Consider the following 24,174-nt stretch of genomic DNA (forward strand, 5'->3'; position numbering starts at 1 on the left):
AAGCTGGCAAAACCTTACATTTTCATAGTAGTAAGTCAAAATACCAAAATGAATTATCCTGTTCTACCTGAGAAAGGGTTGTCTATAACAGATGAAAGTTACAGTCAGCATGAAAAACAAAAGGTCCAATTTTTATTGTTTTAAGGAAATACCTTGAAAAGATTACAGCGTTTCCATGAAAACTTCTGCTTACCAGATCCACTGCTGCTCGCTTGCATTATTTTTTCATCATCTTCGTCATCGCTATCACAATTTAATGGCTGAAAAACTATTTCTGGCTCAGTGTCTACTTGATTAGCATCTGGCTCTTGCTCAGCGAAGCTTCGCAATGCCACGAGTCGATGATGTATTGCTGCATACAGGTCTTCAGTGTCTTTTGAGCCTGCCTGCAGAACATAAAATGCATACAGTCCAAACTAACTGAGTAAAATCTCTATTTTTCACAGAAGAGCTGATTGAGAAATTTTAAAAAATAATGAAGTTGTATTTTGTCCTTTTTAATCAAACCATCCATTTCAGATTCACACTTAATATCCAAATGTAAATTTAAATAGAAATAATGTCAAATTTCTTTAAGTGGTCTGACTGCTATAATATGTAGCTGTTGATTGTTTTCTCTGTAGTTTCAAAACCCATATATTTCAAAATTATTTTCCCTGAAAAATGGTTCAGTTTGCATGGAGTATGTGGTATTTCAGACAATTCCTGAGTATGATTCTAGAAATAGGAGAGCATTGAAATATTAATACATACAGTCACCAGCTGGATACTATAGTGATGGATAACAGCCATTTCAGTGATTAGAGAAGCAGCTTCTTGCAACCCTTGCCACACCCAAACAACTGTCATACCTCTTGGTTTCCTCATACATGTCCATTTTTACTGCAAAAACTGCCAGGACAGAATTTGTGGCATGTTTACTGCTATATACTAGAAAAACTGTGCAGCACCTCTGGAAATCAGGATGTTTATAATTCTCACCTGCAGATGAGCACTCCAGCCCTGCCACAGTTAAGACAACCCCAGTTTGGAAGTGACAGACTTTGAGTGGCTGCATATACAGTGTGTGTTTTGCTTGTCAATGGCAGGTTACGCTTCCTGGAAATGATGATTTATTTTTCTTGCATCAGAAGCTGAATTCTTCCTAGAAAGGTCTACTGGGGAAACTGTAAACATTGTTTAACTCATGTGGATGCTATCACTTTCTAATCTAGAACATATGCTATTTATTTGCAAATAAGTCCACCATTTTCCTCCCCAGCTTAGCCCTGACTGGAGAAAAAACAGGGTTCCCAAGACTATTATCTTACACATGGTGACATTGCAAATACTATGTTCTTCTGAGCTGACAAATGGAGGTCCAGCACTGGAGGGATCATTGCAACCACTATGTTGAGAACCATGGCAGAAAACTGCTGCCTTTTACCAGAGTAACTTAGGAACTTGTAACTACCTGTGCAGAAATTCTTGGAGTATTCTTTTGTAAAACAGAGTAATTGCTGCATATTACTGGAATGATAGCCTCTGCATCAGTGCTTGTGAACCACAGACTGAACACGTCTGTCCTCAGGCCATATCGCATCATCACATCAAGTTTTTTGAAATACCAAGGGATAGAACTTCTAACACATTCTGTAATAAAAGGTATGTAATAGTTAAACTAAGCAGAGCATGAAGGCCACTTGTTAAAACTCACCTTCAGCAAGCCTTCAGGATCCTAGATGAAATGGTGATTTGGGTGGAGTTTTTATTTCCTGCTTACCTGAGTTAGAAACACTTGAACAGAGTGGTCCTCTTGGTCTGTTGCAGTGAAGCACAGGCTCTTTCTGTTCGCTCTTTTTATAACCATTTGTTCCCAGAGCCGGGTGTTGAGAATCAGTCTCAAGCTGCCTTGATTTCGCATAACTGAAATAAGAAGGTTTATATGATAAAACATTGGAACCATCTTAATTTTACTGCAGCAATTTTCTCTAGCATTTGTATACAACTAATATTTTCATTAGTTAATAATTTGGTCTAAAAACCTGAGATAGTGAGATTTGTTTTGTTGGGGTTTTTTAAAATACCTGGATATATCAGTTTATTTCAATACATCTACCATAAAAGAGAAATAAATAATTGGCTGAAACTGTGCAATACAGTACAAAAAAATGACAGTATTGTAAAAACAATATTCCACAACTCTCTTGAAACAGTGCTGCTGTCAGACTGGTGACTGAGCTGAAGACACACTGTAGTAGAAGCAGACAGAACCTAACAATGTATGTAAGTAAGCATTGTTGTATAAACCAAGTGAAAAATGCCCAGTGCCTCAGTCAGTAATACAGCAAATTTTATCAAATGACAAGATTCTCAGCAACTGGACTTAAATTAAACTAGCGACTGAGTTTTAAATGTTCTGAAATTAACTTATTCTGGTCAGGAATAGTACAGACTACTTGGTATTTTATGTGTGGGGTACCTCATTATTTAATTCTTACTTAGCCTTGACTGCAACATTCCACATCTATTGCTTGAAGTGTCATTGAGCCTCAGGGATCCCCTGCCTCTTTCAGTCCAGGTTAAAGAAAGTTTATTAAATACAAAGAGCTTGCAGTTGATCTGAAAGAGAAATACTTGATGAAAATTGCCAAGCAATACTGGTTTTATTGGTTCTAAAACTTTATGGTTTTAAACTTTTGATATGGCTTTTAATACATCCATATGGATATATACAAAGATGGATATATAAATATATCACCATTAATACTTAAAATGAAATGGCTCCTAGATCTGTGCTAAACCTTTTGCTCACCATGGAAAACATTCAGCATGAATTCCTGTCTACTTTTTCAATTACTTCATCTTCATTAATTCTTCATCTGTGGTATCCACCAACACAGCTGAATTTGGTGCAAGTGTTCTACAATCTTACTCCCTCAATCATTACAAACACTTTGCAGCCCAGGATACCAGTACCACTACTAGAAGACTACTGCTCCAAAGAGAGTAAAACTTCCATATTCTGGAAAGATAGAAGAATTATTCAAACATAAAATAACACTAAGATTTTTTAGATCATGTACAACATTGCTGTCTTCTGAGAGAACAGTATTTTGAAGAATAGCAAGATATGTCCTGTCAGGTTAGAAAGATAACTGATATTTTAGACGAACTATAAAGCAAGTTACTTTAAAAACACATGGCTTTTCCCCAAAAAACGTTTTGTGATAAAACCCATCTTTACTCAAATCATTTCCAATTTTGAAGCTTTAGTTACTGCTGGTATACTGAGTAGATGCTTGTAAAATACCCCCATAGAATGAAATTCTGAAGCATTCACTTACTGAAAGTGACTATAAAAAGAAAAAATATATGATGAAAAAGAAAATACCAGCTTACAGGAAAATGGATAACCTTAAAAAAAAGTGAAAATTTAAAATATTAACTCCAGTTATTTTCAGACTGCTGAAATCTGTAATAGATCTAGATGTTCTTTTGAATAACAACACTGCTCACCATCACAGCTATATGAAATACACACCTGTAATACATTGTGTTCTGCTTCTTCTCCAGTTATAACTTCAACTTTATCTAACAGGATTTTCTCCACTGGCTTGGAAATAAAAGCAGCTGCTGATTCAATTAGTGTTGCATTTCTCAACAAAGCTCTTTCTGTAGGAAAAAAAAATAGGAAATCCTTTCTGTACAGGGAATATTTTTAAGATAACAAAACTAGCACACAGGATGCCCTGTGACTTCAGTAATACTTATGGTATCTGACATTATTTAGTGTTACTAGTAAGTTTTTCTCCAGTGAAGAGAAAAAGAAAAAGGTTGGAACACAAAATGTCTCATGAAACATGCTCATTCTGAATTGAACAGGGCTGTCTGCAGTTGCAGAGCTTTGTCCCTAGGGAAACAAGGAGAAACAAAGCCTAAATAATGAGAGGATGATTTTCCAAATTAAACTGGTCTGTTATATTGCTTTCTAGTTTAATACATAAGAAAAGCCACATGTTCCTATATTCAGAATAGAAATACATAAACAATGAACATTTCACAGGAACACAGAAGGACAAGGTTTGACAGGAACAAGATTGTTAAAAAATTTTGTATGTCTGCATAATCTATACACATTTTCCACAGGCTTTTTTTTTTATCAACTTGTAAGAACACATGAAATCAGACGATCCAATACATCCATTAGTAAAGAGGGATGCAAAAATTTGCTAGAGGGTTCAAGAGAGGGGCCTCCCTGGGATTCCCTCCCAGCCTAGTAGAAAACTCATACCAGGGTCACAAACAACCCCTGAAATCTGCCTGTACAAGTCTTTCAGTCCTACAACTAGGATCCAAAAGAACAAAGTAATTTGTATGAGCAGTTGCAAAAATACAAGCAGCAGACAGCTGAAAACTGTAACTCAAAAATGTGGTCCAAAAGACATTCATAAAGTTCCATGCAATTTTTTAAACAATAAATAATAATCTGTACTAACTAATAATAATCTGTAAAACTCTATCATTTTCTAAGTAACATAGATCATGCATTCTGAATTTAGTCCAGCTCACAAAGTATAAACTGTTGCTGATTTCTGAACACAGATTTTGGCACATACTGCAAGTGTACTAATGACTCAATAATTGGAGAACAGATGAAAATTAATGACCACCACTCATTTGACATCATCTAAAATACAGTGAAACATAATAATAAAGCTAACTCTACTCATTTGCTGAGTATGCTTACTTTTTTGTGAACTGACATGAGAAGATCCTATGTACATGGATGTTTTCGCTCCTTTGTATAAATCAGCTTCATTACACAGCTTGGGATCCTTCCCAGGACTCTAGAAAAACATAGCAGAAATAAGAATTCCTATAAAAATAAAACAGGTATGCTACTTCCTACCAAATAGAACACTGAATCATTTAATGCATGCTAACTGAAGATTAGCAATTTTAATATCATCGGAGAAAAAAATTGCCCAGATGATACAATTTCAGTCTCTAGTGGAAGTAATTTCATTATCATAAAATCAGTACATCATTCTTCCACCAAGAATGGCCTCTTTGTATGGATCCTGGACTAGGATTTAAATCCACTGAAGAATTTAGATGTTAAATACCAGCTAATTTCCAGTTCAAGCACTTATGTCCCAAAAGAGTAGTGTAAAACTCCCAGAAAACACAAACTTAACCTCAGAGAAATTAAAAATTTCCATCACCTTTCATTTTTTACAGATGAAGGTTCTTAGCCATGTCTGAATGAATAATTATGGCTCCTGACAATGTTTAGTGGCTCAATTCCTACCTTATAACTAAATAATTTTAAAAAGTCATAACTCTGACCTGTGGTTGCTAACCTTTTTCACTGGTAGATATGATCCTGTTTGCATTCTACTTCTGTTGCAAACTGAATTCCAATTCCATTTATCAATGGTGCAGTCCTCAGCTTGGGAACTCCCTTTTAGTCCTGTTGCCCTCAGGACTTAATCCACTATACTGTCTCACAAGCATGAACAACATGCTTTAACAAGGATACTGTCCAGGGTGGGTGTCCAATTTTCCCCTCATACTTATTCGCCACAGAATCATAGAATGTCCTAGGTTGGAAAGGACCTAAAACACCATTTCATTCCAAGCCCCTGCCATGGACAGGGACACCTTCCACTAGACCAGGCTGTTCAAAGCCTCATCCAGCCTGGCCTTGAACACTTCTAGGGATGGGGCAGCCCCAGCTTCTCTGGGTAACCTGTGCTAGCGCATCACCACCCTAATATCCCTAAAAACAAATTTTTCCTAAAATAATTTTTTCCTAATATCTAATCTAAACCATCCCCCCTTGTCCTGTCACTACATGCGCTTGCAAATAGTCCCTCTCCATCTTCCTTGCAGGCTCCGTACCCTATCTCTTCACAGTTCTGATGGAAACTAATTATTGTGGCTGGTCCACTCTACATGAGTATCTAAAAAAGTCTTTTTCAGGTCAAAAATTGAGCAAAACAGAAGTGCATATTTGTATGAGTTAGTAATTAAAGTACTTAGGGAGAATGGGCAAGACAGAAATGCCTCCTCCTCCAATAGCACATTCTCAGATATTTTCTCCTCAAGAGTAACTGAAACCATATTTACACTCATCTTTAAAAGAACAGGAACATCTAAGAAGAATCAGTATCTGAAAAAAATTATACTCTTAAGTCCATTAACCTTGATAAAAAGACTGCCAGCATTTACAGGTCTTACCAAAACTCTCTCGACCATGTTTTCCCCAAACACAAAATCAGAATTGCTGCTGGGTTTTTCACTTCTTTCTTCAAGCAACTGACTTCTGTGGGAACAAATCATTTAGAACTATTTAAGGCTTCTTAAAGATTTGCCACACATGACATTAAAAACAAACAAAAAAGACCATATAAGTAATGAGATTCTTTAAGAGAATCTGAGAATAATCTCTATGTAACATTTCACAAAAGGTACAGAGTATGACATTGTATTTCTTGAAGATTATTGAGAATGTTCCTTAAAAGGAAAAGATATGAAACAAAATATGTCTTTTCCTCCTCAGGGAAGTGTCTTAGCCCAGAAACTTTACTGAGTTACTTTTGTTTTCCTCTTTCCTTTTGCTCCTTCAAAAGACTACTGACAATTAACAGCTACCCTTTTGATGCTGGCACAGCTGTGATGCCCTGCAGAATACTGTACACCCCAGGATCTGACAGGCACTCCTTGGCCATCAACTAACATTTTGGAGGCAGTGTATTCTCATACACACAAAAACATTGCAAAAATGTAAAGATATGATAGCACGTGGCTTAACATGAGGTATAACTAAACCATGAGAAAAAAATCTTTCCATTTTTCAATTACCCATTTCATTAATATACTTAAAATGAGAAGAGAACTAAATACTTGCAATCCTTTGATCCTGAGCAACTATAGTTTTGGGACTAAATTCAAGAAAATTCTAATATAAGCAGGGCTATGATTTGACCTGCTAATTACAAAGCCACTTTAACATTAACAGGGTCCATTTTTTGTCAAAGTCATGAGAAAAGTTCCTTTATGGAGAAGTTGTTTCTGCTGCCGGTTTGTGTTTAGTTTTGGTTTTGCTTTTTTTTTTTTCCCAACAAAAGGGTAATAGGTTGTTCATGTTTTCTGTAAGGTTAATCCTGCATCTCTTGCTGGCATGGGTAAAGTCATCCAAGTTCTTGTCACATTCTGTTCCAGAAGAATGACTTGGCAGGAAGACCATCTGATATTGTGTCACAAACTGCATACTTCAGCACCACTTACTTCTCTTTCACATTACTTATCATTTTTGGTAGGGCTTAACAGCACATGTGACATGCAGAGGATATTCCTGTTAATAAGCTGGGTTTGTTGACAGAACTTGGATGATTGCCTCTAAAACACAATTTCTGTGTTCACAAATAGAGTGCGCTTGAAAACTCTTCAGGGATGAAGGGCTTATCAAGCACTACCTGTCTCCATTTTACACTTAATGAAAAAATACTCCTTGATATTCTCTTGCTTGGTGTGTTTTTAAAACTAGGAGCAAATAAGAAAGAGAAAGCAGAAAATACATCTCTTTTGGGGCTTGAAGTGTTCTATACATGTTTTGGGCCATTAAGAGGGAATCTGAAGTGTGTTCAAACTAATGAGTTGCTTATCCTGAAACACATCTGTCAATAAAATTCACTGAATTGTGATCAGTTTCCATCCCTAAGTTTCATCTGCTACTTCTACCCTGCTCCAGAAGCAACTTCTTGAGGACAGTACACCACAGGAGCTAAAAACCACGAACTAGTGCCTTGTTCAAAGAAATAATGAGGGAAATGGATTTTGATTATTTTCAGAAATATAAGAAAAAAAATCAATCAGTGCAGCATCTTTCTTTTATAAGACAGTTAACTGGAAGGGCCAGCCTTAAAATCTTACAAAAACCTGAACACCCTTACGTTGCTGCATATCAAGAACAAAGTGTACCAAGGGTGACATTACCATGGAGATGCAAAACACAGTCATTGAATTCAAGGAATGATCACTAACAAGGAACAATGGGAGGAAAAATGTGGGTAAGATACTGGTAGAGAACTATGGAAAGGAATTAGCTCCAGGTACTGCCCTTCTCAGAGTGTCCAGAAAGGTCTGAGTAGCTTCCGCTTCCAGTTCTGGCCTTGAATCCCTTCAGTTTTCCAAGCAAATCCTTGTGCAAAGCTGAATACATGACCAGAAGCCTGTGTTTTCCCACCTTTGTAGTCCCATGGCGTCAAGCAGAGCACTCTGGACTCTGAATCCCAAGGACCTGAGTTCGAGCCTCAGTGAGACCGTCCCCTGGCAGTTCAATGCCTCCCTGCCATCCCATCCCGTCACATCTCGGATGCTCAGCAGGGTCAGCCCCGGTCAGTACCGGATGCTGTGACAGTCCCAAGGACTTCACTGTCACTGTCCAAGCTCGCTCGGCTGTGGCAGATGGACCTTAGGATTGAAATGGTGGGGCCAGTTCTGCGCACGCTGTGCCTAACCTAAAACATCCACTGCACAGGCTGGAAGGGCACACCCATGTGGGGAAAGCCCTGCCCAAATATTTGTTCACAACATCTGGCCATACACATATATATACACAACACTAAAGTTCTATCACTTATGCCACACGCTTTCTGGGTTTTCAATAAGAATCAAGAAACTGCAATTTTGTCTTTTTCAGTTCCTTACTCCAGCCAGCCCAGGAAATGAAACTGTTGGTGGTTTTCCTGGGACATGGAGAGCTGCAGCAACTGCAGTGGACTAACAAGCCGTTTCTGTCTTTCCAAAAACTGTATCACTTAGAAGTGAAAGAGGGAAGTGAGACAGATGTCTGCAGGCAGCAGCAATCCCTGCCATTGCATCTCTCTGCATTTAGTTTTGTAGTAAATGTCAATAGTTATCCCTTGATTGAAAATTAGAAACAAAACGAAAAAGTCACTTTCTTAGCAATGAGCAGGCCTGGCTGCAATGTTCACTACTGTTTAGCATATATGCAGAGTTTAATAAAGTTGTTTGTTATTTATGAGAAAACAGCTATGCCAGACATTGTACTTGTGTTTTATAGCCTCACACACTTAATATGGATCAGAAGAATGGCATTTACACCAATCTCAGAAGAGCAGGAAGAACCTGGTTGAGATTAAGTTAGTTTTCAACTATCAAATGAACCAACATTTACCCCAGTTGCGATATACAGAATTAATGAGGCACAAACACCCCAGATTAGTAATTCCTCTTCTAAAAAGAAATACCATAGGCACCTTTAACTATAAATTGTCAGCACTGAAACACTGCACTATATTTCTCTGTTTACTTTACAAGAGAAAGTCACGCACCTGTCTTCGCCTAGGTACTGTGCAAGTGACATAAGGTAAATAGATTAAAAGTATCAATACAAACTGATTTAGCTGTTCCAATATGTGCACTACCATCATTACGAATCTGCTAAAAATCCACTTGTTATGTTGCGCCATGTCATCCTCACAGGGCATCATCACAGCATTAATGGTAATAAAAAAAGGACACGATGGGTCTTTCAAAATCAGAGTGAGCATCTGCCCTCTCATGATGCAATTTTTATTGACAAAGGATCAAGAATCTAAGTTGTTTGTGCATCTAAAAATACCTTTTCTCCTTGGAACCCTGGCATTCTGCACCCCAGCCTTTACATGAGGCCCATCCAGCCCTGTAGAAGACTGGCCCAGACTCCTTTGCAATTAACATATTCTTTCCCTTCTTTTTGTGGGAGGGGAAATCAGGCAACATCATAAATCTGTGGCCCTAGTAAGTTTAAAATGTCATTCTCTCATCATAACTGATATCAGCTGTATTCCTTACGCTCATAGTTTCCATGTAAATAACCCTCATCAACCACCAGCAAGCAGTATTAATACCCACGAGTTCACCTGCTGACACTAAGCTAGCTAACCACAGACCTAATATTCTCATGAGGTAGCCTTCAACAAGAGGAAATAGCCCATTTTTGCAACAGTATGAGCTCTTTCCATCACATATAGTGTCAAGGGCAACATCCTAGTCCATGGAAGTCATCTTCCTGTTTCAGAAATTCTGAAGTCTGTGCTGCACAAAAATGCCAGTCTATTACAATCACCACAGCCACAAATTCTGGTGTGTGAAGAGAAGTAGAATGGCAATTGAGGCATTCACCTCCAAATCAATTGTCTATGTTTTTCTTTATGCCTGTTCTGTCTAATACACTGATATATTTTGATAGTTCTTCAAAAGAATTAAATTTCCTCAGGTTCTCTCCATGTTTTTATGAGACGCAGCAGATACGCAATCAAAAGAGAGACAGCAAACCAAACAGTGCCTGGCTCGGTGGTTACTAATGAGAAGCAAACTGTTCCACACAGATTAATTCCAGCCAGGAGTCCCTTTTTTATGGCATATGAAGCTCATGTCAGGACAGGCAAGTCTTGGCACCACACAAAAACACCACTCAGTCCTGCATGGGTGTAGATAGAACTGGCTTAGTCCTATGTTAGAATGTAGAATGAAAGGACATGCCATCAGCCAAGTGATAAAATGATGTATTATTATAATAAATAAAAACTTACTGTGTTGTTTGAGAGCTAGGAAGATTCATGGTAGTAGGTGACCATGCTGCTGTTTTGGAACTTACTGAATTCTCAGCCGAGGAATAAGAGCTGTCCTCAGATAGCTAGGAGTAATAGAACTACATGGATTAATTAGACCTGGTATATTTTCTGCTTAAACAAATCTGCTAGAATCCAGAGTCACTGATGTGTAGATAGACAGACAGATACAGATATAGGTAATTATAGATAGAGATGTGATAGTTAGCAGAGATTCCTCCAGCAAGTGCCCTGAAACAAAATGCTAAAATCTCACTTTCTGAAAAAAAAAAAAAAACAGAAGAGCCAAAGCCAATTTGCCCACAGAACCCTGATACCAGAAAAGTGTGAGAGCTAGGAGAGATGTTTTTTTCAAACACAGTAGGTGTGAGTTTAACAATATATTTAGTCATTAATGCATCCATTCCACTGAAACTCATATGGGAACTTTCTTCAAAATCATGCACTGGAATAATAATTGCTTTAAAACAGCACTGTCGTGTTTGGGAGGAGTGGGTGCTTTTTTTTTTTTGTTTGTTTTTAATTTTAGCTCCAAACATACATTATCAAGAGAAATTACTTTTCTTTTTACCTGAACACATGCTTCTTTCTTCACCAGAGATACTACAGGATTTTCAGGACAGGTCAGGGCTTGTGGAGGTTGTAAAATGGCAGGTCTAATGACATTCCGCAACTGACTTGGTGACAGGGACCCTTGCAAAATATAAAGACAAAAAATTTAAATGGAAACTTTTTCTTCACATCTAATTCATACCTGTATGTCTTGCATCTTTAACTGAAAGTTTCAAAACATTCTAAAATAACATTTATTGTTCTTTACTTATTCTAAAAGTTGTTTACATAGTCTAAAAAATTGTAAAGCTTTCTGAAATGCTTCAGAACTCTGCAATGAAAAAACCCCTGTTATCCTATAAGGAGAAAAAAGTAATGTGTTATATACATATACATATATATTTGTATTTTATAAAACATCTTTCTATTTATGTATTTAAATATATCTTTATATTTATATTTACTGCCTTGTTTTAGATCTGCCTTCTGGCAATTCAGATTTAATCCTGCCTCTGGAGATGCCAATAGGGTTCTTCATTGTCTTCTCCAGGAGCAGAGGTCCTCAGAAATGTAGAATTTTACTATTCAAGATTATATTCAGTCTACTCAGTCATATTCAGTCCACTCAGGAAATAGTAGGAGCAGACGCTCAGATCAGAGTTCACAGGACATTTACATCTGTCAAAAGAATAACTTAGGAACTGCATAAAGACACTTAAACTATCACTCATCATGGAAAAGAGCTGTCATTTTTATGTCTTCTGGATCTATTAAGAATGTCTTTGTGGAACTACAATGAAAAAATGTGAAAATGACAGTTAACCTTCTTTTGTACTTTTCATGAAGTCAGGGTTTCTTTGAAGAGCTGCAGTCATGAAAATGTTATTCTTCTTTACTACAGAAAAGGAAATTAAAATGTTAATAATGAGTAATAACAAATTTTGATCATTATTTCATGTTTCTGTAACTCCTTCCTATTTTGGTAGTACCTGAACAATATTCCAATCTATCCATCTAAAAAAGATCTCTGAGATAACTGTTTACTGTCTTAGTTTTTACAGGTTGGTACACTTAGGCACAGAAAGCACCACAGGTATTCTGGCAATGCCAGAGACAGAAGTGTTTTGGATATTAATGAATGTTTTAAACTCAAAATTTTTCTTCAGATTTGAAGACCAGGTGCTGCTGTTTTGTAGAAGTCATTGAAATGGCAATGCTAGCTAGTCAAGTTTTTAAGACAAATAAATGAGGCCCAAGTAAATGGGAATGAATAAATTACGCTGCCCTGTTCTACTAAAAAGGTCTTATTAACTTACTGTAATGATGGCAATGTACTATTGATGCTTTCAGCATTTTGATAAAGATATCACACACCAGTGATGGCAACTGTGCTTTAGAAGCCTAGAAGGTAAGGGGGCTAATGTCTTTGTCACTGCTATCTGGACAGCTGTGGAGCCAATGAAGGATTGCTGGTAATAACACACCATGCAAAAGTGCAGGATGTGACTGGAGAAGGGGCCATACAGAGGTAGGGCAGCATTTCTGGGGACAAAAGTCCTTGTTCTGGTTCCTGGAGATAAGCACAACAAAGCACAGCACAAGCACAGGAATGAGGCTGAGAAGTGAGTGTGGACTGCAGGGGGGATTAAGACCACTCAGACCTCTGAAGCCTCTGATTTGCATAGAAGGCGAGAAACTTATCTCCAGGGTGGGGAAAACTTATTTTTAAGAAGGTACCCCCATGAACCCCAGATGAACGGGCACACCAGGGCCCTGGACACCCCATCACCTGGACAGCCAGGACTAGTGATCTCTTTTGCTCTCTTTCTTCCTTTATTACTCTCTCACTGTCTAATTCACTCTCTCTCTCTCTGTCCTTTCACTCTACGCCTTCTCCAAACCCACTGCTTGTATTAGGAGATCAGGGAGTAACTTATACCAACTGTGTAATTTACTAATAGAAATGTGTAACTTTTTGTGGAACCTCTGACTTTTGTCCTTCCCTTCGACTATGAGCATCTACGAATCTTGAGTGCTTCCTTCGCCTTAAGGACATCACACATGTCCTGCAAAATGATACCACTGACACACTACATACAATCACTACTTTTTCATTGCAGAGAGAGTGTGGTTTGGTGCTTTTACAATGCTGTGTCCTCTTATAATTGTTTGGAAATCCTTTATGCCAATGTCTGTCAAGGATCTGACTGTGGTAAGAGACATAACTAGGATTCAAGACCATTCCATTTTTCGCATTAGTGCTAAGTAGAAGAATACTCCCTTGGTCCTGGTTAGGTGAAAGACAGGATAGAAAATTATATTGCTATATTGCATCACCATTAAATTGCAAGCAAACTATTAATGCATTTACTGTGACTGCATTTTGGTTTTTTCAAATATAAATTATATCACGCTCTGTAAATGCCTATTTGCAAATTATGAAAAGATTCCAGCCCTACCCACCAGTATTCCCTAACACCAAATGGAAAAAAACTTCTTCTATTGAACTGCCAGTCCTTCTCCTAAAACATTCCTTTCTTCTATCTAAACCCCAGGCTAGTCCAATGCATTTCAGTTTTGTCCTGCATGAAAAGAACTTCTGTACACCTCTTTATTGTATCTAATACTTGCTTTTCAACATAAATATTTTTAATTACCTGTCGGGGATGGAGGGAAGGTCGGAAGGATGGTAAAAGAAGATGATCTCCCTCTTTTCTGAGTAAGAATTGTATCTAAAAGAATAAGAGACTGAAATTATCATTTGACTGGAGAATGAGAAAGATCAGTTTTAGGGTTAGCCAGGTTGATGTCCTGCTTTTGGTGGCAGTAGAACAAATTATAATCTGCTGTCTACAATCTCTCTGAAGTAAACTGTGAGGTTGTGCCCATACTGCAGTTCCAGGAGGTTTCTGAGGCCAAGGGGCACAGCCTGGCTCAGGCACACAGATGATCCCCTCTGTAACAGTCCTGTCCTGGGGGCCTCCAGCTGGAGGGGTTCAAAGCAGAACATAGAGTGAGGTGTCACATGAACAGGGAGGGCAATCAAGGGGTCAAACATTCAAGCTTCCTCCTGCACCCCAGTTTATTACCCTACAATTTCTACCATATGTATGATATTTTTCGGTGTGACCTCAGTAAGATTTTGAGAGTAAACCGGGCTTAGTTTATCTGAAATCCTCTTAGCTACATCAAGGTGTGTCATAGGACTAGTTAAAACAAAATATAGCATACACACATTAATGCCTAAATTCAGAAGTACCTTTCTGCTGCCATTCATATGTTAAATAAACATCGTAAAACAGAGATCAGTTCTTCTGCCCTCACTAATTTGTGTGCATTTCCCATGGAAGCAATATACAGTCTTTAAAGGGCCTTCCCAGTCAGCTGTTTTCTGGATAAAAGAATAGGCCCTTCTGGAAACTGCTTTACATTTTCAAGGATTGCCCAGGGAATGCTGATCTCTTCCAGAAGCCAGGGAATATCATTCCTTTCCAGCTTTCCTCCTCCCTTGACTGTGTGAGAAATTCAAGGAAATGACATGAAATATATAGATTTTTCACTACTCTATTTAATATTATGCAAGCATGGAAAAAGAATATCTTTTCACTTAGAAAAGTATCTACTGGAAATTGCCAGTGAGTATACGAATGTTTAAGTTTCCATGACATGCAGTGTGGCTATAGTGCAGAAACATTTATCATACAGAAAAATTCATTCTTTTCTTTATCAGATGAGAATACAGAACCTATAGGATTAGAACATGACTGGAGCTTAATGTCATACCAGTGTTAGGCTGAGAGCTAGACTTTTGGAAGGTGAAAGATGATGATCTTGCACGTTTTCTGGAACAACTAATGAAATCTAGAGAAAAGAAAATATAATGTTATGTAAGGACAGGTTGGCAGGAGATTTCAGCACCATCTTAGGATACAGAATTATAGAGAACACAATAAATTCTAGGACTAACTTACAGAACAGCTTTAAGGCAGTACCTAAGAGCAAGAGGGCTTTGGAATCTCAGTCAATACCTGTTACAAAGCCCTAGGGAGTCTTCTTTATTTCGATTAAGTTCAGGGAATGCAAAACAAGCACTTAAAATCAGTTCATATCCCAGAAGACACTGAGAATGAGAAGTTACATGGTAACATTGCCTAAACAAATAGAAAAGGGCAGTGAGGAGCTCATACAGCTGATGAATATGCTTGGTCAATTTTCAGGGCTTTTGGAGTTTTTGTAAACATGAGAGTTAGTATGGAAGAATTCCTGAGGAAAGACAGGGATATATGTATTAGGACATAGTAGGTTGCTTTAGAACCCACACAATCTTAGTCTACCAACAGCAATTTTCCCCTGCCTGTACAAAGTAAGGGTCTAAATGCTGTTTTTACAGGCAACAGTCAGACCTATGAATAACCCAGTGTATATTATACTGTTTCAATGAAGTGGTTATTACCATTTTCAGCTTTGCAGACTGGGTCTTCTGCAGGCCGCTAGAAAAAAAAAAAGAAAAAAGCATGGAAAGGTCAAGGTAGATAGAAGGGTCTTCTTCTAGACCGAGGCACAAAGTATATCAATCCAGAATACATGCATTAAAAGCAGTCTTGTTCCTACTTTCTACTCTTCCTTGTTCTGAGACCAAGGCTTAACCTGGGCTAAAATCTTTTACTAATGCTAGGATAACTGTTTGTGCAAACCCTGTTTCTCAGCAATTTTTATCAATAATGAAAAAGTTAAAAAAAAAAGGTTTTTACCTTCAAAAGATGGTCCTTTTTTTCAAAAACAAATGTCGGCTGGGCAAGCACTGTTTTCTCTGGAAAAGGAACAATTTTTAATAACAATTCTGTAATAGTGCTTCTCAACCAGAAGTTTGAAAATGCTGTACAATAACAAACAGGAGTTTGTCCTTTTGTAACAAAGGAAGACAATATAGAGCTGCAGTGATGTACAGCACAGTACATAAATATAATTTTAAAAGGCTGTAGTCCTCAAATCTGAGTGTGAGTTTTGCCTAACTAGATGCCATGGAATTTGGCCTTATATTTTTAAATGCTTCTTTCAGTTAAAGAAAAAAAATGTGCTTCTAGACTTTAAAAATCTGCCATTCCTTAAGTAAATAAGGGTGAACTGCATCTTTGGGTTTCAGAAAAGTGCAAGGATCTGAAATGCAAAACATCCCTGAAGAAAGAAAACAAGGAAGTGTTACACTTGGCCTCTCAGCTACCTTCACACATCCCACTCTAGGCTTCAGCGAGGTGAATGCCGAGTGTTAGTTTAAAGTGTGAGTATGATATATAAACAGAAGAGGCTCTGTAGAGCAAATGCTGCTCTCAGCTTACCTCTGCATTTCTTAGTCATGACAAAAAAAACCTTTGGGTCAATGCTCCTTTTTTCTCAGAAACATTTTCTGGCACACACTTGCCTCACATCAGATTTTGTGTTGAGTCAGGGTTCACTTCTTCTACATCGTATAAAACTTCTTAAGGATACTTTGCTAAGCTTGTGGCCTTCATGCCTGTGCAACTCTAATGGACTAACTTTGGTTGTCAGGGTAAAAGAAGAAGGGCTTTTCAACAGCACCAGTGATTATTGGCACATTTATAATTCCAAGAACTGGAATCATTAATGAGTCACATACAGCACTCAGATACAGAATTTTTCAGACTACCACAGGCAGGATTCATCTCATGCTAGCTTGAGATGTCTGTAATGTGCAGTCAGCAGGAACAATCAGCTTTTGAGTATGAGCGTGTTTCAGCTGTGTACTTCAGATGACAAATGGAAACCTAAATACATGTATTTCTCTCCATAGCTGATTAGGACAGACTAGGGTGACTACTGAGCTGTTTGACTGTCCTCTGGTCTGAGAAATCTCACACTTGATACCTTTTTACAGAGTATTTATCATGTACACAACATTTTATAACACTGGCTTCTTCTGTTACCTCTGCATCAAAAATGTCCAAGTGAAAATATATAAATGGATATTTTTATCTTGGCTTGCACACCTATATGTTACCAAACCACTCTAGCACTGATATTAACTGCTTAAGACTTCAATAAAGCAAACATCAACCAGTCATGGAAGGGTTAAGATTACTACGTAAAAATATATTCAGCAAGAAAGTAAAGTTTGTTAAAATAAATGCTTATTCCCGAAATAAATGCTTCTTGGCCCGAAATGCTTATTTCGGGCCAAGAAGCACAAAATTTTTATTCAAACACAATCATATACAGACACAAGAGTAATAACCAATACAGTTTTGCTGTTGTTCATTTTATATTTACTTGGGCATTATGTGTGTGTAAAGGACAGAACTTAGCAAACTTGGCATGCTTTGCAATGAAGATCTAGCTGGTCCTTAATAGAAAAGGCAGGAAAAAGTTCACATTGTTCCACTAAAAAAGGATAACTGTCTGTCACTGAAAGTTGAAGAAAAATTCCATAATCTGCTTGTAGCTGGGGTCCATGGCATGGCGTGAGATGAAGCAATTCCACTTCTATTCACTGGAGGGGAGTGGCACACATAAACAATAGTATTTCACTGAAATAAGATTTTTTTAACATGAAAGGCTTTTTTCTGTCCGCTTAAAAACTAAAAAGCAAACAAAAACACTGGTTTTCTTGACTGAAGGAAAAACACATAGATTAAAACATGACTAAAGAAACTTTCATATTATCCACAGTACTTCTCAAAGGTCAGAAGCTTGCCATATTTTTAAAGGTACATTTTCTGCTCCAAAGAACAGAATTAGCAAAGAATGAATTACTGTGAAAAAGGAACTTTCTGTCACAGAGTGAACTTTTGCTGGAGCTTAAAGGCTATAGGGAGTTTGAAGGAATTAGGAAAGCTCACTACATTTTAAACAACAACAAAATTCCAATAATAGTTTAAGATCCAGAAGTCTGTGAAGAAAAAATCATAACTGGTTGATTAACAACAGAAACACATGAAGCTATGGTATAAATGGCATCTCATAAGATAAATATGCATATTTTAATATTGCAATAAATATAAAGGACATGTCACATCAACTGGTCTTGAGCCAAAGGGCTGCCTGTAGATTTAGCCAGAGATTGCTGCGGTTGCCACAGTTATTTATAGTGTTACAGTTCTGTATTGCTTCTATGCAAATCAAGAAAACCTTTCTGCGGTTTTGAAGAGTACTCCACAAAGTTCATGAGTAAAATCTTTCCTCTGCAATGAGGCTATTCATAATGGTTTAAAAAAAATATTTTTGTAAACCATATATTTATCCTGAGCATAATTTTTAATTACATTTTCAACTTGTCATATATTCAGGCACAAAATACCTGCAGCTGATGCCCATAGAAAAGGACAGGAAGAATTTCTTGTGGATGTAACACAAGTCCATCAAGGAGTTCCCATAGTCATGTCCACATGATAATTTTAACACTGGTGAGTAGTTTGCACTTCTCCCTTTCATTTTCTGCACTAAATCTCACTCTGCCAGGGTGGATGGCTGTGCTGAGAGAAGAAGTAGTCCTTCTGCACTCTCTGCTCTTGGCAGCGTTGGGGGCACCCAGCCAGACAATGGCGGACTCTGCCCCAGGGAACAGGCAGGAGCAGCCGGGGCTGGGCACAAGCAGATGCAGAGGAACAGGAGTGGGGTGGGCTGGAGCCATCCCCCTCATCATCACCAACAAGAACCAGACAAACACAGACCGGCTAGTGCCTGGTCAGGACTGAGCCACTCCAGTCCTCAGCAGCTTGACACTTGTGAATAAAAGAGGCTGATGGGAAAGTTACCAGAAAAACATGCCAAATGAGCAGCCTCTGGCTGCAAGCACTGGAATAATCCACCAGCCTAATCCAAGAGTCCAGACACAGAACCTGCCTGTCTGCCTGCAAATAATCACCACAGACTGGGCTCTCTTTCCCTTGCTACAGATCCCCTGAAGCTGTTGAATTAGAAAGGTCTTGGCCTGATGTTTGCTGTATTCAAAGTTCAAAATAGGCCCTTGCCGGGAAGATGCATTAGAAGTGTCCTTTGAAATCTCACCTGTATGGCCTCCTGGCTCCAGCCTCCTGTCCTGGACAGAAGCACTGTCAAATGTGCTCTGTCCAGAGCTACCCAACATGGAAGGCACCCAGATCACAGGATGGAGACTGCATTTAAAAAGTTCTGTTTTAAAGAGAATTTTGGGAAAAGTAGTTGTTGGTTGCTGCCTAAGAAGCACTAGCCAGAATGATATACAAAAAATAATGTAAAATTGCTTTTACCATCTTTACGTGTTTCCCAAAATCTGACATTGTTCATGAGAGGCAAGTGTTCCTCCAGTTTTGCTGTGACATTCCTCTCTTCACTTCTATTGCTATTGCTTCTTCTAAAGCTGTTGAAACTTCACAAAAAATATGGATTAAAAAATAGGTGGGATACTGATAGTTTTGAAAATTTTAAAGTTGTTATTATTATTGTTCCATCTTTCCCTAAATACAGATAAATAATCTTTAACCTTTGAGGGCTAAGTACACAATGGACAGAACATAAGCTCATATTTGTTTCTAATTTTCAGACAGGCCTATGCCTGAAATCATATATCAGAAGTGTTGACAGTGCAATGACTCTATTCCTCACAAAGAGATGTAAAAAACTCCTCAAATCCTTAAAAGATAGAAATAGTGATTTCAATAAACATTTTTTATTTCTGTCTTTGAAAGTTACTTTTTACATTTTCATATTAAAAGAAAATTTAAAAAAAAATCAGTTGCATCTTCACCATTACCAGACTTGCCAGAAGTCTGCAAATGTTTTAATTCATACTTGTACCAAATATTTTCACATTTTTATATCTAAAGAGAGACCTGCTGCCAGACAAGGCCAAGCCCACCAGCAACAGTGACAGTGCCTCTGGAATGAGGGATTTAAGAAGGGGCAAAAATTACTGTATAAGACCAATTGCAGCTGGGAGAGAGGAGTGAGAATGTGTGAGAGGAACAGCTCTGCAGACACAAGGTCAATGAAGAGGAGGGGTAAGAAGTGCTCCAGGTGCCTGAACAGAGATTCCCCCACAGCCCATGCAGGTCCATGGGGGAGCAAATACCCACCCACAGCTCCTGGAGGACCCCACACCAGAGCAGGTGGATACCCAAAGGAGCTTGTGACCCAATGGGAAACCCATGATGGAGCTGGCTCCTGGCAGAATCCATGGTACCATGGAGAGAGGAGCCACTGTAGCAGGTTTATTGGCAGGACTTGTGAGTCCCTGGAGGATTCAAACTGAAGCAGCCTGTTCTTAAGAACTGCACCCCATGGAAGGGACCCACACACTGGAGCAGTTTGTGAAGAACCACAGCCTGTTGGAGGGACTACCCCTGGAGAAGTTTGAGGAAGACTGTCTTCTTTAGGCAGGACCCACCCACGAAGAAAGAGAGGCAGAAATGATGTGTGATGAACAGACCAAAACGCCCATTCCGCATCCCCCTGCTGCACTCAGTGAGAGGAGGCAGAGAAATCGGGAGTGAAGTTAAGGCTGTGAAAAAGGAAGAGTGGGTGGGAATGTTTTTATTTAAGATTTGGTTGTATTTCTCATTACCCTACTCTGATTTGGTTGGTAATAAACTCAACTAATTTCCCAAAGTCGAGTCTGTTTTGTCTGTGGCAGTAAATGCTGAGTGATCTCTCCCTGTCCTTACCTTGACCCACAAACCTTCTGTTACATTCTCCTCCGTGTCCCCCTGAGGGACAGAGTAGGTTTGGTGCGCACTTGGCATCCAGCTAGGGTCAACACACCACAAAAATAAATAAAAAAAAATAAAATCACCCACTCATGTTCTTTGATCAAAAATATTTTTTCTCAAATAGAATAAGATACTGGAAAATTGTATAATCTCTAAATAATGTCACTGACTTACAAAACCTTTACCTGCATCCAGCTTTCTTTGCAACATTCTAGTAGGTGTTACACAACACACAAAAACTACAACATGAAAATTTATAATCAGATTATAGTTTTATCCTATCAAACAACAGAACTGTGACATAGTATTAGCAAGTTTCTGTGCTCTGATATGCTATAGCATGACTTTCAATAGCTTTGAAAGTTACTCCTAAAAACAGAAGTGAAAACAGTTCTGTGTTTTAATGTTACAGCTTAGATTGCTGGTACCCAAATCACAGAACTCAACCAAGTAAATTTAATCAATAATAATAAATTCTTGCACATAGCATTGCCACATTGCCACTTTGTTGGTTTCATGTATAAATTACCTCAACAGGATAATGTTATTTGGGAAGATGTTGAGAAGAAAAGTAGATTTACTGTTGTTACAGCCCCAGAGGTAGCTTTATATTAATAACATACTGAGAAAAAAAATCAAGAAAAAGCTTTGACTCTGTCATGAATATATGCTGTTTACAACTATTACTTGAAAAACACAAAGCAAAATTTGTGGTATTTTGCAGCAACATACATGAAGAAAAAGCATTTAAGTGGGCAGCATGGATCCAGAAATTTGTATAGTTCAAGTTAAAAAAGAAATTGTTGTAACTATGCTGGACCATAATTTGTCCATTAAACGTAGCCTCAAGAAGCATCAGAGTTAAATTATGTACTTACATTACCAATTTTTGTTCAATATGCTGCAAAAATATAGAAAATATATATATTTTAGGCAATAAAACTACAGGCAGAAGAGAAATACATATAGTGAAAATAAACAGTAGGATAAATTAACAAAAATACTTTGCTCTCTAAGAACAGACTCTTGTTTAAATATTCATTCCTGCTTTTTCAACAAAAAGGCATCTGTCAGTATTTCCAGAGATGGACCATTTTCATTTAAGAATAGGTGAAAAATAGCAAAAATCTTGCTAAGGATTTATCAAACCTGCAATAAAACAATGGTTTCTGTTTTAAAAATACTGAACTTTGCAACATAAAAAAGAGTCAGTTTGCAGCCAAGTGGAAGTGCCACAATACTGCCAGCTAACCTCTCGGGTCCCTCGGCGACCTAACTACATACGCCAGGCTTTCCTCTGCCAAAACTTTATGGACACAACTTAATAAAATTGGCCAAGTTAAAGAAGTACAGAAAAAGGTTTATAAAATTTTGCATTGCTGATCTTGAGGAACTGGTGTGTTTCTGGAAGCACTGGGCAGTTGAGCACTCTGCTGGAATTCACACACACACCTTGCTGCTCAGCACCTTTGAAAAACCAGGTCACGAACTTGAGATTCTAAATATGGACCTAAAAACCTACTTTCTGATTCTCATTTATTAACCTTCACACTTTAGATTTTTGCTTATGAAATATATTCAGTACTCTCTAAGACAACTCTCTTAAAAGTTAAGATCGGTTTTGATGCCAAGACTGCAAGATTTTCCAAGCAAATTTACAAATTATTGTTTTTTCGCTAAGACATTATAAGACAAAATTGATCAGTTCATTCGGTTCTGTATCTATTATATGCACATAGAGGGTTTCATTTAATTTGTAAATACCAAAAACAAAATGTGCAAATAAAACAGGGTCATAAATCAATGAAGTTTTAACCTGGTCAAATCTCCAATGCTAATCAGAAGTGCCTTCCATAAAAAAAGGCACTGGAGATGCATGTTCAGCAACTGCAGGTTCAGTATCTTAGTCATAATTCTAGACTTGTATGCTCATGGATTTTTTTCTTTTATAAAACTGTTCTGAGTGTCAGTGAATCAATAAATCTGCAACAGTTTCTCAGGAATCCTGATTTTCCAATAGTGTTCAATAGAAATTGTTCTAAATAATTGGTCCAAAACCACAATGAAATGTATTATGTGAAAAAGTAGTTTCAGTATTGTTAAAATTAAGTACTTCAAACATACTGAGATGCAGTTTTGGACAAAGTCTTTTATTATTTGAAAAAGAACATAGTTGAGAGAACTTAGTCTCTCTAGAAAAGTGACTGAATTTCAGTGGCCCACAAAGAGACTGCTGAACACAGCACTGGGTGCTGTTCAAACATTCAATATTAAATATTATGTGCATGTTGCTTATCTTGGGTTCAGACAGCATCCTGTAAATACAGTCTGAGGATCTGATTAATAAGTTCACACATCCCTGTTTGGATCAACAGGGAGTACATCGTCAAAAAAGTGAGTTTCTGGTTTTTTGTACTCAGCAAGAAGAAAGTTCATTCAGCTGACCTGCAAAATAAAACTTCTGAAGGAATTTTTCCTAGGACAACTTTACCTCATTGTCAGGACTCAAATCTTTCACTCTCTTTGTTATAGAAGTAGTTCAAAACGCTCGTAAATTTCCCTGTCATCAGCAACACCAGTTATGAGGGCAAGGATTCTTCATGCAGGCATGGTCATGCATAATCAGTTTAACTTTTTAGGACATATTCACCCTCTCTTAAGTCACTCTTCTCAATGCCACAGATTTGAAACACAGATACAGATCTGTGGGGAAAGGATTCTTCTCTCCAGACAACTCCATCTAATGCTCCTAGCTCCCACTGCGGTTTATTGAATACCATATGAGATTTAAAATTAACACACTTCTCCTCATGGAAACTCTGCTGACAGCCTGCAAAAGGGTTTATAAATACAGGATATGTCACACCCACTCATCTCTGTAGAGCACAGTCCTCATCTTTATATGGACAAAACATAAACAGACATTTAAAAAAGCAATAAAAATTATCCTATCTCAGCAATAATTTAACATAAATTCTGAGATAAATGAAACCCAGTTGGCTTAATTTCAAAACATTAGAGTGAAGAAAGTATTTTTGGAATACAGAGAAATGCTAGCAGTGATGCAATGCCAGAAGTAACTGTGTCACTAGACCAGGAGGACTGTGCCAAAGCATTTAACCAAAAATTGCTTCAGAAACACGGAAACTTCTGACATTCCACTCCTCAGCATTTTTAATCTATCGTAAAAGTCCGTAAAATACCCAATACAAGGGCAATAAGATTCATAGATATATGAAGTGTAACTAATCTCACGGCATTGTAACAATATCAAATTTTGCAAATCCCTACGAAGT

At 37.8% G+C, this 24,174-nt stretch overlaps 1 protein-coding gene across 2 annotated transcripts in view; it reads right to left on the reverse strand.

Moving 5' to 3' along the window:
• The window catches only part of RANBP3L (RAN binding protein 3 like), a 34,207-nt gene that overhangs the window by 8,741 nt on the left and 1,292 nt on the right, over positions 1–24,174 (reverse strand). Inside the window, exons 2-14 of one of the 2 annotated variants that reach the window (XM_071581386.1) lie at positions 15,929–15,987; positions 15,631–15,667; positions 14,961–15,038; positions 13,835–13,909; positions 12,001–12,072; positions 11,197–11,318; positions 10,587–10,690; positions 6,226–6,310; positions 4,730–4,829; positions 3,524–3,654; positions 2,481–2,601; positions 1,763–1,905; positions 194–386 (exon numbers count right to left, since the gene is read on the reverse strand). In XM_071581386.1, coding sequence (XP_071437487.1) covers positions 194–386; positions 1,763–1,905; positions 2,481–2,601; positions 3,524–3,654; positions 4,730–4,829; positions 6,226–6,310; positions 10,587–10,690; positions 11,197–11,318; positions 12,001–12,072; positions 13,835–13,909; positions 14,961–15,038; positions 15,631–15,667; positions 15,929–15,987 — 1,320 coding nt within the window. The remainder of the gene's footprint in view (positions 1–193; positions 387–1,762; positions 1,906–2,480; positions 2,602–3,523; positions 3,655–4,729; positions 4,830–6,225; positions 6,311–10,586; positions 10,691–11,196; positions 11,319–12,000; positions 12,073–13,834; positions 13,910–14,960; positions 15,039–15,630; positions 15,668–15,928; positions 15,988–24,174) is intronic. The other variant, XM_071581387.1, reaches the window with a different exon arrangement.

This window comes from Pithys albifrons, chromosome Z, assembly GCF_047495875.1.
Source record: "Pithys albifrons albifrons isolate INPA30051 chromosome Z, PitAlb_v1, whole genome shotgun sequence".
NCBI classification, from domain to species: Eukaryota; Metazoa; Chordata; class Aves; order Passeriformes; family Thamnophilidae; genus Pithys; species Pithys albifrons.